Raw genomic sequence first — 19,206 nt, 5'->3', positions numbered from 1 at the left:
ACGGCACGGAGGAGAGAAGAAAGAAGCTCTCCGCGGAGGAGGAAGAGGCAGATTAGGATGATGTGCCTAGCAATAGGCATTTCTGGTAAATTAAAAAAAAAAAATGTTTCATTTTTTTTTTAATGATTTTTTTCTAATTTTTAATGTATTTTTTTTTTCAGGGTGGCCCTCCACTTTAAACACTAGCTGCTGTCACTGTGTAGCTAGAAAGCAATAGTGTGCTCTCCATGGTCCTGAAGAGCTCATTAGCTGTAATTGTGCTTATTAACATGGACCTTCCAAAACACAAATAGAAAAATAAGCTGTTTGAATACTAGAGGAATATGTAACAAAAAGTTAAACCAGAACTTTCAAAGAATTGTCTAAAGCCGAGCTTGTATCTAAAATAAAGTCACTATTATTGAGGTCCTCCCATCGCCCGTGTAAAAGCTGGATTATTCGCCTCGCCTTGGTACAGCAGCATGAAATCCGGAGCAAGGTATGTATCTTCTACTTTTTACTACTAGTGATTTGTTTTAATTGTATGCCAGTTATTCCTTCAGTCTTGACCTGCCGTGCAGACTCCTCTCCTGTCCCAAAATGATTTATTCGGATTTTAATACACAGTCTTAAAAGATATCATATTTGAAGGGATGTACCGGAATAGTCTCACTTTACAATAGGAAGACAACTAGAAAGTTTACATCTGACACAAGGGAGCTAGCCACAGTAGTAACTGATGATGGGCTCACTAGAATTCAAATGTTTTCTGGCCACTATTGCAGATTCTAGGCTACTTTTTGGTTTCTCTGGTTCTCTGTTGGTTAACAACACTGGGTTTATTTTTGCTACTGTATCCTTAAGAGATTGATTAACAAGTCTTCGAGAAGATGATTAGGCTTAAGCGTTTGTACTAGCTAATGTTTATACATATACAATCTCTGTAATGTCTGTTGTTGTACCCACGAAAATGTTCAATAAAACGTTTGTGAAACAAAAAAAATAAAAAAGATATGCCCAGTGCCTAATGGGTCCTATGTTGCCAGCTGTCAGAGAACAAAGCTATGCTGCTTACCTGGGGCACTTCAGCCCTGCAGAGGGCCCTGTAGCCCAGGAGCTGATTACATTCTAGTAGCACTGGGGTGTTTGGCTCCCATGCCTCAACTCACTGGGCCCCTCCCATCCTTGCACTTATATAGGCACTAACTCCGTAACATCACTAGAGGAAGGTTTTCTCAAAAATAACATTACACCCAATCAGCAATTTCCCTCTGGGAACACCGCCATCTAGTGGTGGACAAGCTAACTGCCTAGACACTTGGTGGTTGAACATGCGCTAGAAGCTGAGCTCAAGGCACTCGAAAAGCATAAAAAGCAGGGGGGGGGGGGGGCAGTGTTAAAGCAAAGCCTTTTGCTTTTCCCTGCTTGTATATATATATATATATATATATATATATATATATATATGTTTTTTTGTTTATAAAATTACCACTGATACACCTAAAAAGAAAAATATGGGTTGCACTTGGGTTTTCTGATAAGAATTATCACTATGGCCCTTGTTTATCTATAAAAATATATTTCCTCCTCATGACGTCATTAAAACAGACAATTGTCATAAATCTCCCAGGAGACATTATTCAGATACAGTTTGTTTATGCTCACAGGTTGCTTTAAATAAAATCTCTGCTAAGAAAGAAATCTTTATTTCGGGGAATAGCAGTGATTCCACCACTTGCACCTGGAGTGGGGTCACCCTTACTTGACATGTCTTTTTATTCGCATGGCATGACTCGCTTTTGTAGTGCTCTGGGTTTGATGGATAACAAACAAGGTCAAAAACAGACGGCTGCTATTTTAGGGCAGAAGAAATCATTTCTATGTTCTTTCCTTTAGAGAGTGCATAAAAAAAATAATAAAACCATACCAACATCGTAAACAAAACATTTTTGGTCTAAAAGGAGATACTTAACTTTAGACAGGGCCACAATTTGCAAAGCCATCGTAGATAGTGTAAGCCTTATGGTAACAGAGCTGCCAGAAGCAGCATGCCACCTATTTTTTTAAAATATAAAATAAAAGTTTCCAGCAGGGGCGGACTGACAACGCATGGGGCCCCTGGGCAATAGAAGAAGATTATGGGGCCCCCAAGCAATAGGAGATTATAGGGGCTCCAGGCAATAGATTATGGGGCCACACAGTATACACACACACACATACAGTATACACACACAGACACACAATATACACACATACAGTATACACACACAGACACGCAATCTACACACACAATATACACACACAGAATACACATACACACACTGAAAAGGTACTGGAGAGGCGGGACAGCTATAATTTTGGGATTTTTTTAAAAACACAGATTTGAGATTTGCACATTTATTTATTATTATGTATATATATATCTTGATTCATGTTATTTAGTAGGTATTTTAAAAGAGGCAGCGCTACATAACCTTTTTTATATTTTTTATACAGATTTTTTACATACTGTACCTGGTTTTATTGAGGCTGGCAACCCTGATGGGGCCCCTTAGTGACATGGGGCTCTCGGCCGGTGCCCAAGTGCCCAAATGGTCAGTCCGCCCCTGGTTTCCAGACTACCACTCTCTCTGCCAGTCATGCTGGGTCCTTATAGTTGCTGTTTCTATACAGCAGTGTAGGGAGAGCTGACAATTCATCTGGGGATAGTTAGTTGTTCTATGGTGCTATACTATGCTATATTGTGCTAAATTATTGTGGGCTGCAGTTTGGTAGGTAGCATCATCTTGTGCACCCCAAGGGGTGTATGCACACCTATGGCAAGCACCGAAATTGCGCCCTTGTCCAAACATCTGACACTTATATTTAGGAAAAGCTTACTATACTGCATGTTAGACTCATTCATCTTTTAACAATATATCCATAAAAGGGAGAGGTCCATTCACCAACCTAGCACAGTGCAGTCTAATCTACCTCTGCAGTGACAATGCAGATGTTCAACGCTCCGGTTGGTTGCCCTGGCAACGCTCACGTGGCATTGCCACGAGTGTGATAGCATTGCTCTTCCTTGTTTCTGGCAGTCAGAAAACTTTACCATTGTACCAGAGATTGGCCACCAACAACTAACTTTCCATCTACATACTGTATATCCCCACATAATCCAGTTCTCCATGAGAGTTCACAGATTCAGGAGATACACAGAAAAAAGTAGCACTTTCAATGTACTTCCCACCCTGCCGAACTGTGTGTAATTTCTCCAGCATTCCACATTACTGCCTGCAAACCCAATCAGACATACGTTTTCTAGCTTAAGCGGGCACCTGCATGCCCTAGAGCAGTTATTTGGATACCAAAATGTAATTGCGAGATTTACACTCCTGATGTTCTTCTTACACTAACAAAGCTTGTGTTTGCACTGATGCATCCTATAATATGTGTGTGTTTATGTATGTATGTATGTTTGTATGCAAGTATCTGAGTGTGTGTGGTGTGCCTGTATTTGAGATTGTGTGCTCATGTGGGTGAGTGTTTATTTGTTCTTTCCCAAAGGAGTGCGGCGGCACAGTGGTGTAGTGGTTAGCACTCTCACCTAGCAGTAAGAAGGGTCACTGGTTCAAATCCCAACCACAACACTACCTGCCTAGAGTTTGCATGTTCTCCCTGTGCCTGCGTGGGTTTCCCACACTCCAAAGACATGCAGGTAGGCTAATTGGCTTCTGTCCAAAATTGACCCTAGTATATGAATGAGGACCTTGGATTGTGGGTTCCTTGAGGGTAGGGACCAATGTGAGTGTGCAATGTACAGGGATAGGGACAATTGTAGACACTCAGGATGGACTGGTGTCTTTATTCAACCTTACTGTGTAACTATGTAAAGGAGTGCAGAGGCAGCTGGGCACACAGCATCACTATACAGTATCACACAAAAGTTAGTACACCCCTCACATTTTTGTAAATATTTTATTATATCTTTTCATGTGACAACACTGAAGAAAGTACACTTTGCTACAATGTAAAGTAGTGAGTGTACAGCTTGTATAACAGTGTAAATTTGGGGTCCTCTCAAAATAACTCAACACACAGCCATTAATGTCTACACCCTTCCCAGAAGAGTTGAAGCTGTTATAGCTGCATAGGGTGGGCCAACTCAATATTGAAACCTACAGACTAAGACTGGGATGCCATTAAAGTTCATGTGCGTGTAAAGGCAGGCGCCCCATTACTTTTGGTAATATAGTGTGTATATATATATATACCATATTTATCGGTGTATAACACGCGCCGGCATATAACACGCACCCCAAGTTTAGGAGGGAATTTTGTGGAAATAACTTTTAGGAGGGAAATTTAAGGAAAAAAAACTTACATTTAAATGCCCATCAATGCAGCCTTATCAGTGTCCATCTGAAGCCTCGTCAGTGTCATTTGCAGCCTTGTCATGCAGCCTGTCCTCATTGCAGCCTTGTCATGCAGCTTGTCCGTAGCCTTAGTGATGTCCGCTTATTTTTTTTTAAATGGCGCCGCCGAGATGTCCTGTGTATCTCGGTGGCGCCCGGAAGTTCTAGGCGGCTTTCGGCCGCTCTCGGACCTTCTCGGCGGCTTTCGGCCCCCTCGGCCCTTCTCGGCGGCTTTCGGTCGCTTTCGGATCGCGATATATATATACACACACACACGCTCTCGGATCGCGATATATATATACACACACACACACACACACACACGTATGTGTGTTTGAACTGTGGAGTGCACACCCTAATGCAATGGATTGCTCACACCTATGATTCCATAAATGAAAACATGGTAAAAAACGGGGAGTTTACTTCCACTTTAGATTCAGCTTTAATGGGTTATACTGGGCATTTCAATTTAATTTAATTTAATTTAATCCAGATGAGTTTGTTGAGGCCAGACCAAAGAAGTGGGGAAGTCAACTTCATATTAATAATGGCATTTTGGGAAGTTGCCAGCAGGGCAAATATCCTCCTGGCTCCTCAAGCAAGATTCTTACATCTGAATTCCCAGCACGGCTCACATTCTAAAGCCATTACAAGGGATTTAACACGATTCTGCACTTCTTTTATATCACAGAAATATGGCATCGCTAGTTTAGTGTAGAGTGGAGTGGAGAAGAGCAGGGATCGCTGAGGCACAACTGGAGTCCATGTGGGATATAAGGAACTACTACGCTTCCATAGTATAGGTCACAAGTGTAAAATAATCGATTTTGCTCACAATGTTTATGTTCCGATTTTCTTTTCTAATAACTTTTAGATCAAATGTATACAAAACTGGACAGTCACTACATCCACACGTATTTCAGATTTTAGAGAGTCAGTTATAGCATTTTGCATCCATGAATTCTTCATAATAGGTGAAACATATCACTTACCTATAATCCTTTAGGACTTGAGGGCGAGGGCCATTAAGAATGGTTTCTGTGGGCTGTGGGGCATGAGCCTGCTGGGCTCTGTTTAGACTGTTCTGTCGACTACCCGGAGCAGAGGAACGGTAGCCATGCTCTTGTGCTTGACTGGCCATCAGGATAATTTCCTTGTTTTCTGGGGTCAGGTGAGGGGCAGCAGCCAGGATCTGTTGAGTAGGGTGATTTGGGCTGGCAGGATATGAGTGATCGAGTTCTGAAGCATATGACCTGCAGTTGCAAAATAAAACGACTTTAAAAGTGGCATTTAAAACAATCATTTTAGAATCATTATAAAAATGATGTGTAGACATCCCACCCAGGATAAAAAGGGTGCCATTATTGTTCCAGTTTCTAAAACAAAACCCATAAAAATAGCTCCCCAAAATGTATCATTTAAACTTCTTTAGGTACATACAGCATGCTTTATTTGTTATTATGAAACAAACTATGTGCAATTTTAATGCATATTAGAAAATTAGTCAATTGAATTACATAAAAACCAGCGCATAATACATATAATAAACTGGTAATGACCAGAAAGGGTAACATGGGCCTTGCGTAACATCCCAACAAAGAGCAATTATTTTCTGCATGTCCCTGAATGTTGGGATGATTATTATGTTTATTACATAAAACTAGAGCAACTTAACCTTACCCTGATCAACCAGTAGGGAATCATCTTCCATGAACTTGGAAAATGATTCACGTGATCTTACTGGTTGCAACAGCTCCACTAATGCTCTCAATAAAAAAAAACAAGCCCTATGAGTTAGTTCACATACCAATGCTCTTTGTAGCCTGATATTAATTAAGCCTGTATTTTCATGTACACCATACCATATGTTCCTGTTTACATAAATTAAATCTGTTTACCACTTAGTATAATATAGAGGGCATGATACTGTGCATGGAACCTGCCTATTATCAGGGGAAAGTGATCCCTCGGATGAAGTCACATGATATGGAGATGGTGAGAACCTGTTATCTGGCCTGAACTCCTTATCATATGCCATCATGTTCCATTCTAGCCTTCGGTTCCGGGCTTTCCGGACCTTCTTCACCTCCCGGGTTGGATCTTCCACCTGCCTCTGTTCCTGAGAAAAAGACTTGCATTAGCATAAACAGAAAGAGGCAGTACCCACTTTTAGAACTATTTCACACTCTTATAATACAAATCATTTTGCCAACGTCTGAGCCCCCATTCTCACTTGAGGGTTTTTTCTGCTCATTTCCCTACACCTTACTATGCCTGACTATGCAGAATTCCATTCTTTCAAATGATCGCTGTTCATACTTGGGCTCTCAGTCACCCTATGCTCTATAGTCTATACCAGTGGTTCCCAACCAGGCTTCTTCAAAGGTTGCTAGGGGTTCCTTCAGCATTGGGCAATGTCTGCCTCTCAGTTAAGTTCTCACTGACACCATTGATCTTTTTAGGTATCTGTAAGGAGGTAATTCTTCCCAATGACCACAAGTGTAAGGGCCATTCTTCCCACTGACCATCACACTATTGTATTATGAGTTGTAGATTTCAAATTTTTAGCAGGGGTTCCCCGAGACCGGAGAACTAGTATTTCAAGGGTTACTCTATGTTGAAAAGGTTGAGAAAGGCTGGTCTATACTGTAAAAAAATACATGAGCTTTTTTGGTGTATTCAGGCATTTACACTTCAATAGGAGTACCTGTAAACACATGTTACAGGCCTTTTCATGCATTTATTGGCTGAAGAACTCCATGCCTCCTAACAGACAGCTCTCTTCCCCTTGCCCAGCTCAAGAAACAAATTTTGGCAAAATGCCTGTAAAATGCTTGTAATATGCTTGTAATATGCTTTGAAAACATCTGGAAATGCTTGTAAATTGCCTGAAAAATGCCTAAAAAAAGCGTCAAAATCACCAGGAATATGCTCTGACCAGATTTTCAATTTTCTTCAGATAAAGAAGTTATTCTTCATGGGTGTTAGTAGGTGTGAAATGCATGATCGTCGCTGACATTCAGTACCATATATAATCAAAACTTCACAATATACCAAAAACTCAAAAACACTGTTAGTAGTAGTATTTTTCAAGTATTTTGTTTTAACACTTTTTTATTTACATATTACCAGAATTGTCAAAAGCTAAAAACAGGACTGTGTACGTAGCAAGAAGATATTACTCCATGGCCTTAGTATCCAAAGTTACAACTTGATTTCAATGCTTCAGTCCATTGCACCCAGTTTGCTAGAGCAGCTTTTGAGTCTCTATGATTCCTATTTCCCATCACTTATTTAGCATCATCCTGTGCACAGTGTGCCAGGAAAAATTCAAATTGTGGTTCCACCCTTGAGCTGAGATAAATGACAGCTGATATCCATCAGCCCTAGGGTTACGACCTTTTGGTCAATGGAAGTACAAATAAGATAGTGAGGGGGCAGGCTGCAACATGGTTAATGAATGTAATAGGTGAATTGACCCAACACCTGCACAAAAATAAAATATACAATTAGGTCCATATATATTTGGACACAGGCACAATTTTCCTACTTTTGACTTTGTATGCCACCAGAATAAATATAACATGAAATAAGTGCAGACTTCCAGCTTTAATTTAAGGGGTTTAACATAAATATAAAGTACAATTTGTAGGAACTGCAACAATTTTAATACACAGCCCCCCATTTACAGGGGCTGAAATGTAATTGGGGAAAATAATATAATCATAAATAAAATGCTAATTTGTAATATTTTGTTGAGAATCCTTTACTGGCAATGATTGCCTGAAGTCTGAAACCCATGGACATTACCAAAGACTGGGTTTCCTCCTTTCTGATGCTTTGCCAGGCTCTAAATGGAGCTGTCTTCAGTTGTTCTTTGTTTGTGGGTCTTTCTGCCTTTAGTTTTGTCTTCAACAAGTGAAATACATGCTCAATTGGGTTGATATCAGGTGATTGACTTGGACATTGCAGAATATTCCACTTCTTTTCCTTCAAATCTCCTGGATTGCTTTTGCAGTGTGTTTTGGATCATTGTCCATCTGTACTGTGAAGCGCTGTCCAATCAACTTTGCTGCATTTGGCTGAATCTGGGCTGACAGTATATCTCGAAATACTGCAGAATTCATCCGGCTGCTTCTGTCTTCTCTCACATCATCAATAAACACCAATGACCCATTGCCACTAGAAGCCATGCATGCCAATGCCATTACGCTGCTTCCACCATGTTGTACAGATGATGTTGTGTGCTTTGGGTCATGAGCTGCTCCAAGCCTTCTCCACACTATTTTCTTCCATTCATTCTGGTACAGATTAATCTTAGTTTCATCTGTCCAAAGAATGCTTCTCCAGAACTGGTCCGGCTTTTTTAGATGTTTTTTGGCAAAGTCTAATCTGGCTTTTCTATTGTTCAGGCTTATAAATGGTTTGCACCTGGTGGTAAACCCTCTGTATTTTCTCTTGTGAAGGCTTCGCTTAATAGTAGACTTTGACAATGATACACCCACCTCCTGGAGAGTGTCTTTCACTTGTCTGGATGTTGTGAATGGGTTTTTCTTTACCATACAGAGGATCCTGCAATCATCCACCACTGTTGTCTTTCATGGACGTCCAGTCCTTTTTATGTTGCTGAGCTCACTAGTGCGCTCTTCTTTCCTCAGAATGTACCAAACTGTTGGTTTGGACAGTCCTAATGTTGCTGCTATCTCTCTGATGGATTGGTTTAGTTTTTGAAGCCTTACAACGGCCTGTTTCACTTGCATAGACAGGTCCTTTGCACACACAATGTAGGTTCACAGCAATAGATTCCAAATGCAAATACCACACTTAGAATCAACTCCAGACCTTTTACCTATTTACTTGATGAAGAAATAACGAAGGAGTAGCCCACACCTGGCTATGAAACAGCTTTTGATTCAATTGTCCAATTACTTTTGGTCCCTTAAAAAAGGGAGGATGGCTATTCTTAGGTGCTGTAATTCCTAAACCCTTCCTCCGATTTGGATGTACATATCCTCCAATTAAACCTGAGAGTGAGCACTTTCAGTCCATATCCATTATATAACCATAGATTTAATATGTTTTGGTAAATACCTGAAAAGACATAGAAATTGTGCCTGTGTCCAAATATATATGGACCTAATTGTATATATATGTGCTGAAAATTAAAAAAAATACAAACAAATGAGAGATGCACGTTGTAAAGCAAAAAAGATTGGCAATAAAACAAACCAAAGAAAAACCGTGCTCTCAAAATGTACATATATATCAATAGAACAATAATGTCTTCAATTGTGTGACAAGTGAATTAAAGTGCTTATAAGTCCCAATGCCTTAGTGACCAAATACACTAATGACTTTGTGTATCTCCTCTTATGAACATTCACATGTGTATTCTACTCACCAGAGCGTATTGACCCCATTACAGGTAGTTAAAAACAGCATAGTTGGATGTTTCCACTTGAAAAGAAAAGCGGAGCGGGGTAAGCTATCACTGGCAATGCTCCTAGGTTCCTAGGTACTCATACCGGCCCATGTAGAGGTAAAGAAGAAGCTTCTCATAGTGCAGTATGTACAGGCAGTTTATAAAATTTGTTTAAAAAATACACTTACAAGTGAAGTGTATTTTTTTAAACGATTTTAATAAACTACCTGTACATATTGCACTATAAGAGGCTTATTCTTTATCTCTACATAGTTTTTCTATATCATTATGATGAAAAAGAAATTGGTCTTCCATCTTGGAAAGAAGGCAGGTTATAGGTTATCAAAAGTGAAAATTTTATTTTGTGATTTGCCCCTTTTATAAAACCACCAAAACAATGGTTCCGGTAATGAAAAATCTACATTTTAATGGTATGAACAAATCAGCAAAAATAGCTAAGGTTGAAAGGAGTTAAAAAAAAAAAATCTCCTAAGTGTTATATAAGGGTTAATAAGGGGATGCCTTGGGGTTGATTTACTAAAGGCAAATAGGCTGTTCACTTTGCAAGTGAAGTTGCACTTTGTGAGGAGACTTTTCCCCAGAAATAAATGAATGAAGTGAAGCTCTACTAACCTCCATCATCCAATCATATGCAAGCAACATTTATTTTTATTTTTTTTATTTCCCATGCACGTGATTGGGTATTCTTTGCAAAATGATATTTTACCATATCCACTAAACTCTGGGGAAAATGTCCTTGCAAAGTGCAACTTCCCTTAAAAAAATGTCTGTAGTAAATCAACCCCATAGTAACAACCCTCAGCTGTGTCCCCGTCATCACTACTTGTGCATCAGCCTTGGCTGAGTAACACCTATTTGAACATACATTGCAGTGTCTCTTCTCATTGATGCTTCAAACTTCATTAGACTCCTTAGGCTGGCCATACATTATACAATTTTCTTCTATAGATTTGCTTTAGATTTACCAAAACCATATAATATGAGGTCAAATCTGAACACTTTTAGTTTGTGTGCAATCAGGCAGGCCCTTGTACTACACAGTTGAAGGTAAATCTTAGCCCTTGTACACACGGTCGGGCATTCTGACAACCAAATCTGTTGGATTTTGTCAGATGGATTTTGTCCGAAACTGTTGCATACACACGGTCAGACAAAGTTGTCGGAAAATCCGATTGTACATAACGTGATGACGTTATTTCGTTACGACGGGACTACGTTGGGGCTAGTAGCCAATGGCTTTGGTCTAGGAATTTGATCTGAGCATGCGTGGCACTTTGTCCATCGGAGTAGGCTACACATGATCGGAGTATATCCGATTGGAGCATTTTGTCGGAAAATTTTACGGACAAGTTGGTCCGTCGGATACTCCGACGTAAACAGTCCGATGGAGACCACACACTGTCGTATTATCCGACAAAACAGTCCGATAGGACACATTCCGTCGGAATCTCCGACCGTGTGTACAAGGGCTAAAGGAAATTGAATAAGAAATTTGTATGGTGTATGGCCAGCTTTAGTTTAGGAAAGCACTGACATTTTACACCGAATCTGGGAGTTTTAACCAGAAAACATGGTGTTAGCTTGTGCGGAAAGCTGCATAAGAAACTTCCAGCCCTGGGCATTAATTATTTATGAACATGAGCGGCTGGTTCACTGCACTGTCATATTATTTATAATACTGCCGGCTGCAGCAAAAATAGAGTAAAAAAAAGCTGGGTGTCATTGGAGAAAGAGCACATGTAAGAACACATTGCGGAGGCTCACTTTAAGTTAGCGTTAGAATTCTGTTAGTTAGAATTCTGGAGGTTTCATTGTTCTAACCAATAGACAACATAAACAGTTGCCTTTGGCTGAAAATGACACAACATTCCCTCTTTATGTTGAACTCTGCTTCTTGCGCTCAGACAGAGAGGCTGTCTTGCTGGGACAGAATTAAAATTACAATAGCATTGCGTGACATCCCAGGGTGACAAGATGGCAACACATCATAACATATAATCATCAGTGAAAGACACACTGCAGTTACTGTCATAAAGAGTTGCTTTTTTTCATGCTGTGGTATTTGAAGGCAATCAGTCTGAGGGCTAAACGATTGCTATAGAGATTGCAGTATATATGGAAACTGTGTGCATTTAAAGATTATAGAAGAAAAAAAAACATACAATCTTTAAACCATAGTACATTTACTTTGAGCTTCATTCACTGATGTTCAGACCTCAAATGGCACAACACATAGCCCCTGTACACACGGTCGGAGATTTCCACAACCAAATCCGTCGGATTTTGCCCGTCGGATTTTGTCCGAAACTGTTGCATACACACGGTCGGACAAAGTTGGCGAAAAAATCCGATCTTTCAGAACGTGATGACGTAATTTCGTTACAATGGGACTACATTCAGGCTAGTAGCCAATAGCTTTGATGTAGGAATTTGATCTGAGCATGCGTGGCACTTGGTCCGATCAAAATTCTCTACACATGATCAGAGTATGTCCGATTGGCCCAGTTGGTCGGGAAATATTTCCAACATGTTGGAAAATTGGGTCCGACGGATATTCCGACGGAATCAGTCCGATGCATACCACACACAGTGGGATTATCCGACGACACGGTCCGATAGGACACATTCCGACAGATTCTCCGACCGTGTGTACAAGGGCATAGACAGGTTGGACCATAAAGGAAAATGCAGGCAGTACAACAACTTAATGCCCAGTTGAACTTACAGTGTAAATCATCTACATATATTCCAGCAGCAACAAAACAAAGGTGTTTGAAGTCTTAGCCCTTGTACACACGGTCAGACATACCGACGGAAAATGTCCGATCGGACCGTGTTGTCGGATAATCCGACCGTGTGTGGGCTCCATCGGACTGTTTCCGTGGGAATATCCGACCGACAAAGTTTTATAGCTGGGCTATAAAATTTTCCCACAACATGATCCGATCGGACTTTGTCCGATTGTGTGTACAGAATTCCAATCGGACAAAGTGCCACGCATGCTCAGATCAAATTCCTAGACCAAAGATATTGGCTACTAGCCTGAATGTAGTCCCGTCGTAACGAAATAATGTCATCACGTTCCGACCGTGTGTATGCAAGACCAGTTTCGGACAAAATCCATCAGACAAAATCTGACGGATTTTGTTGTCGGAATGTCCGACCGTGTGTACAAGGGCTAACAGTTCATTTTATTTCTAAAGCAGCCACAGTCTGGTAGAAAAGCCTGCCAGCAGCTGCAATGCAGAGCCATGCATCCCTTTAAATGTGATTACTTTTTGGGAAGATTCCTGTTGAATGTGCAGGGAGTCTTGAGTGTCAGGACCGCCCCAGAGAGACTCCCATATATGTCTCACCACAGGGGGCAGCCCTCCACCGTCACGCCGTGTAGCACAGATTCGGGGGAGGGGCGCCGTTAGTCGGAAAAGCTTCTCCAGCCAACTGGCACCTGAATAGCTCCCCCGTTGCTCACGAGTGTGCAAAACCGACAGCAAAAGCGTGACAGCGCCAGGGACGCTGCACGTACAGTGTGGAGTGCCTGGCGTTGACGCACAGTGAAGGTGCATCCACCCCGCCCAGGCGTCAAAGGAGGCGGGGGAAAAGCGGAGGTCCATAATGCATGTCACGGCCCCTGGACAAGGAGAGCCTAATTTCAATTAACCTCCACTCCCCCAGTCTCCACTCCCCCCACATATATGCCTTGAATCCTATGTCCGCCCTGATGACTACTTGTGTGGGTCGTCCCCGTCAGGCTGTCCACCACGGCCCCCGGATGTTTTTTGGTGCCTCGCCACCGCACCTTTAACTAGCGAACCTCAATTAGTAAGTACGCACTTCAGTGCTGTCCGTGGTTTTACCTTATCCCTGTTTATGTTTATGTTCTTAATGTTTATCGATCATTTACATATAATTTCCATTCTAGACTATCACGTGCATGCTCCTGATGAGTCAGCCATGAAACGCGTAGAGCTACGTGATGCCATGTTTCCACCTATCCATATCCAGATCTTTAGTTACTATATAATCTCTACCTCTACAGGTCCAGTGAGGCCATAGGTCCTGCAGGCATTACCTTGAAATTATAATTTTATCCAATCTTGCTTTTGTTGAACTTTGGAATTTTGATATTAAATAAAAAAAATAAAATTAAATTAAATAGACAATATTTGTTCAGATTACTTTAACCCTAGAAAGGCTATAAATGTGGTTTTTTTTTTCAGATTTTTGTACATTATTGCATTTTGTGCAAATTATTCTATAAGCCTGTATATGCAGTGCTGCTAAGGTCCATTTTCCCCATTTTGTGCTTAGACAATGTTGGGGAATTTTACTACGCAGATAATATTAAGTTGAACACTTACTATTTCAAAAGTCTGTATATTTTATTGCACATTAAAGCACTGGAAATTGGATTGCAGAGTTCAGACTCAGTGTAGTTACCTTTTGTCGTCTCTTCTCCTTCCTTTTGTCCTCAGTAGCTTGTAACATTTTCTCCTTCCACAAATTGAAGAAGTATGAAGGATCGGTGTAGAATCGGAGGCCATCTTTCTTGTCATCTCTATGGGATAATAATATATTTATATAGGAAGAGACAAGAAACATGTGGTGGATAGCTGTACTATATACTACACTTACAATTGACTACTAATTTAAACATAAATATATCTTTATGTACAGTAGATCGGGGTCTCCAAGTTTTTTTTTTTTAGTAGAAGGGTCACATCATATAGTTTGTAAATATTTGTGAGTCAAAAAATAATCAATTTTATAAATGATTGAGTTCCCTCTTACATCAGGATCCCTATTAGAGTCCCTACTAATTTATATCAGGATCCTCATCAGAGTTTCTTGTTTACAACAGGGTTCCCATTGAAGTCCTCCCTGCATCAGGATCCCCAAAAGAGTCTTCACTTACATTAAAGTTGCCATTAGAGTCTCCCTTACATCGAGATCCCCAACAGAGTCTCCTCTTAAACCAGCAACCCCATCAAAATCCCCCATTTACATCAGGGTTCCCTACATCAGGATCCCTGACAGAGGCTCCCCTTACATTGGATCCTCTTTTATAGTCCTCCTTACTACTGTAAGCCCTTGTACACACGGTCGCAGATTCCGACAACCAAATCCGACGGATTCTGTCCGTCGGATCTTGTCCGAAACTGTTGCATACACACGGTCGGACGAAGTTGTCGGAAAATGCAATAGTTCGGAACACCATAACGTTATTTCGTTACGACTGGACTACGTTCAGGCTAGTAGCCAATAGCTTTGGTGTAGGAATTTGATCTGAGCATGCGTGGCACTTTGTCCGATTGGAATTCTCTACACATGATCGGAGTATGTCCCATCGGACCAGTTTGTCTGAAAATATTTCCAGCAAGTTGGAAAATTTGGTCCGACGGATATTCCGATGGAAACAGTCCGATGCAGACCACACACAGTCGGATTATCCGACAAAGCGGTCCGATAGGACACATTCCGACGGATTCTCCGACCGTGTGTACAAGGGCTAAGGCTTACAACAGCACTGTAGCAGTAGGGTGGGAGCTGGGAGGCGGAGTAGGTCTAGTAGCAGTCCAGACAACCAATTTATTTTCAACAAAAACCAGCCAACATTCGGCCTGTGTGTGTATAGCAGCTGGTCAAAAAATGTGTGTATAGCAGTGGGTCAAAAAAAATAAATTTTATAAATGATTGAGTTCCCTCTTACATCAGGATCCCCATTAGAGTCCCTACTAATTTATATCTGGATCCTCATCAAAGTTCCTTGTTTCCAATAGGGTTCCCATCAAAGTCCTCCCTGCATCAGGATCCCCAAAAGAGTCTTCACTTACATTAAAGTTGCCATTAGAGTCTCCCTTACATCATGATCCCCAACAGTATATCCTCTTAAACCAGCAACCCCATCAAAATCCCCCATTTACATCAGGGTTCCCTACATCAGGATCCCGGACAGAGTCTCCCCTTACATTGGATCCTCTTTTATAGTCCTCCTTACTACTTTAAGGCTTACAACAGGACTGTAGCAGTAGGGTGGGAGCTGGGAGGCGGAGTAGGTCTGGACACCGGAAGCTAGTAGCAGTCCAGACAACCAATTTATTTTCAACAAAAACCAGCCAACATTCGGCCTGTGTGTGTATAGCAGCTGGTCTGACAGCAGCCAGCTGTTCGGCCAGCTTTTGTTGGACGTGCATGCTGGAAAACCAGCAGCTGACCGGCTACTAATCAGTGCTCTTAGCCAATAACTGCGAGTGCTGAGTGGAGTATTCTGGTGAGGGGACCATCCCCCTGTCAGAACACAATAGAACAGAAAGGTAGATCACTGTACTAACATCGGATTGTTAGTGCAGCAGCTCCAACCAGAGCTGTCAGTTTTTGTTTTTTTAATCCACTGGGTTGAATAAAAAAAAAAGTAGTGGCGTGTACCAGGCTTTATAATGATGACAACACAGCAGGGGGGGACCTGTGCTGAAGACTGCAGGTGGTTGGGGGAAATTAAATCATAGGCAGACTCTTCTGACCTGAATCCTGTCTATGCACATTGAGAATACACCACTGTCCTTAGCTACAGGTCAGATCAATTCTTTTAGCGGGTCGGATGTGGCCCCTGGACCACAGTTTGGAGACCCTGATGTAGACTGTTATGATACTCATACACATACAGTATGGTTATGCTCATACATACATAAGCTCAACATGTCTAGACAGTTATCAGGCATCAAACGGTACAGAAATGACCAGCACAAATATCCACAGAACATAATTACAATAGAAAAATCAAACTGGCTGTGTTGGACATTTCTGCATATGGCTATTACTTATTACTGCCGCTTTGAAGACAAACTCATCTACTATTAGCCTTAATGCTTGCACTACAACAGAATTTAAGCTTAGGTGTGGACTGAATATAAAAAAACATATCCTAAACAACCTTTTCTGTCTTGACTTTCATTTGATGTCACTGACTCTCCCTTATTCCTCCTAACTTGCTGGCTCATTAAAGCTAAACTCCAACGAAAACGCTTAAAGCAGAGGTCCACCCTAAAATGGACCTTCCGCTCATTGGAATCCTCCCCCCCTCCGGCGCCACAATTGGCACCTTTCAGGGGGGAGGGGGGTGCAGGTACCTGTACAGTACAGGTATCTGCACCCACTTCCGGCGTACATTCTGGAGAAGGTACACCCCTTTCCGCAGAATCTACGCCCCTTTCCGAAAGTCCCCCGCTGCCTGCTGGGAAACACACGGATCCCAGAGACAGCGGGGACCATCCTTATTGCGCAGCGCGACTCGCGCATGCGCAGTAGGCAACCGGGAAATGAAGCCGAAAGGCTCCACTTTCTGATTCCCATACCCAAGATGGTGGCGGCAGCACCCGAGAGACGATCGAGAGATCGGCTTCAGGTTACGACATCGCGGGCGCGCTGGGCGGGTAAGTGTAACTATTTTAAGAGTCAGCAGCTGCAGTATTTGTAGCTGCTGGCTTTTTTTTAAAAAAAACGGCGGACTCCCGCTTTAATATAGGGTTGAAATATATACGTACAGCCACCACCAAGGGTTGGTTGCAGAAGAAGAGCCCCCCCCCCCCCCCCAGGAGACCACGAGTAGACTTTGGTGACATGGAATTTTGGTGTTTTATTATGATCCCTATGTTTTACAATCACTTTATCCTCATCAACATGATTATACTTTAATCACTATTTTATTTAATCACAAACAATAAACATATTTAGGGTGGCACAGTGGTGCAGTGGGTAGCACTCTCACCTAGCAGTAAGAGGGGTCACTGGATCAAATCCCAACCACGACACTTCCTGCCTGGAGTTTGCATGTTCTCCCTGTGCCTGCGTGGGTTTCCTCTGGGTACTCCGGTTTCCTCCCACAATCCAAAGACATGCAGGTAGGTTAATTGGCTTCTGTCCAAAATTGGCCCTAGTATATGAATGGGGACCTTGGATTGTGGGCTCCTTGAGGGTGGAGACCAATGTGAGTGTGCAATGTACAGGGATAGGGACAATTGTAGACACTTGCTTAGGTTGAACTGGATGGACTGGTGTCTTTATTAAACCTTACTAACTATGTAACTATATTGAAACAGAAATATATATGTAAACTGCTTCACCTGCCAAAATGTTTGTGACTCTATTTAGCCACTTTTGTAAATCACAAATTCCTGCACTACAGTTAAAGCGGAGGTCCACCCTAAAGTGGACCTTCCGCTCATCGGAACCCTCCCCCCCTACGGCTCCACAATTGGCACCTTTCAGGGGGGAGGGGGGTGCAGATACCTGTACAGTACAGGTATCTGCACCCACTTCCGGGATAGCTCTCTGCGGAAAGGGGCGTAGATTACGCCCCTTTCCGCAAGTGCCCGCCCCTTTCCGCAAGTGCCCCGCTGCCTGCTGGGAAACACACAGATCCCAGAGGCAGCGGGGACCGTCCTTATTGCGCAGCGCAACTCGCGCATGTGCAGTAGGGAACTGGGAAATGAAGCCAAAAGGCTCCATTTCCTGATTCCCATACCCAAGATGGCGGCGGCAGGACCCGAGAGACGATCTAGAGATTGGCTTCGGGTGCCGACATCGCAGGCGCGCTGGACAGGTAAGTGTCACTATTTTAAAAGTCAGCAGCTGCAGTATTTGTAGCTGCTGGCTTTAAAAAAAAAAAAAAAACGCGGAGTCCCGGCGGACTCCCGCTTTAAGGGTTATTATGCTGTCACCTGCCTATACTAGCCAGCTGGCTGGACAATGACCAGCACACTAAACAGGGCATCTCTGTGCGCTCAACACCTGAAGCATATAGACTGACAGCACTGTATAAAAAGCAATTACAGTAACTTATACTACTGGGCTTCCCTTCCTTAAGCCAGCCATACATGTATCCAAATTTGGCTTGTCCAGCAGGGATCAGTTGAATTTCAATCCATGTATGGGGACAATGGTTGTACTGAAGTCAATCAACCGTTTGACTTCTGTGCAACCAGCCTGTTGGAATGCCGCTCAATCAGCGCCACAGGCTATAGCCGGCAGCACTGATCAGTGTATTCTGACTGCGGGGAAGTCTATCCGCTGTCAGAGTACAATAGCTCAGTGGGGAGGATTCCCCCATCCGCATTGAATGTGTTGTACAGTATGTGTGGATTGGGAAATCAGGTCAGTTTTATTTTTTTAGTTAACATGGCGGTTGACCGAAAAAAAAAACTGAATTATCTATGGGCTGCTTTAGACTGAGTTCTGCTATGCAAGAGAATACTGGAAGTTAAAGTGGTAAGATTTGATAACTGACAATAACCCTCTTGCCACTTTCACGTTTAACGCTTCAAGTTGATTACTGCAAATTCCAAGTTTTTAGTTACTGGTAACAACATGACCAATTACATTTCTGGTGTT

The 19,206-nt window shown here is 42.1% G+C and overlaps 1 protein-coding gene across 2 annotated transcripts in view; it reads right to left on the bottom strand.

The window, feature by feature from the left end:
• Positions 1-19,206, bottom strand: part of LOC143961885 (actin-binding protein WASF3-like) — an 88,865-nt gene that overhangs the window by 26,654 nt on the left and 43,005 nt on the right. Inside the window, exons 5-7 of one of the 2 annotated variants that reach the window (XM_077472179.1) lie at positions 14,260-14,377; positions 6,380-6,495; positions 5,369-5,629 (exon numbers count right to left, since the gene is read on the bottom strand). In XM_077472179.1, the coding sequence (XP_077328305.1) occupies positions 5,369-5,629; positions 6,380-6,495; positions 14,260-14,377 (495 nt within the window). Of the gene's footprint in view, positions 1-5,368; positions 5,630-6,319; positions 6,496-14,259; positions 14,378-19,206 lie in introns of both variants that reach the window. The other variant, XM_077471508.1, reaches the window with a different exon arrangement.

Source organism: Lithobates pipiens, unplaced genomic scaffold (assembly GCF_037356315.1).
Source record: "Lithobates pipiens isolate NorthernLeopardFrog02 unplaced genomic scaffold, aLitPip1_a1.2 Scaffold_1, whole genome shotgun sequence".
Classification (NCBI taxonomy): domain Eukaryota; kingdom Metazoa; phylum Chordata; class Amphibia; order Anura; family Ranidae; genus Lithobates; species Lithobates pipiens.
The sequence above is the reverse complement of the archived record's forward strand: the minus strand, read 5'-3'. Positions and strand labels throughout refer to the sequence as shown.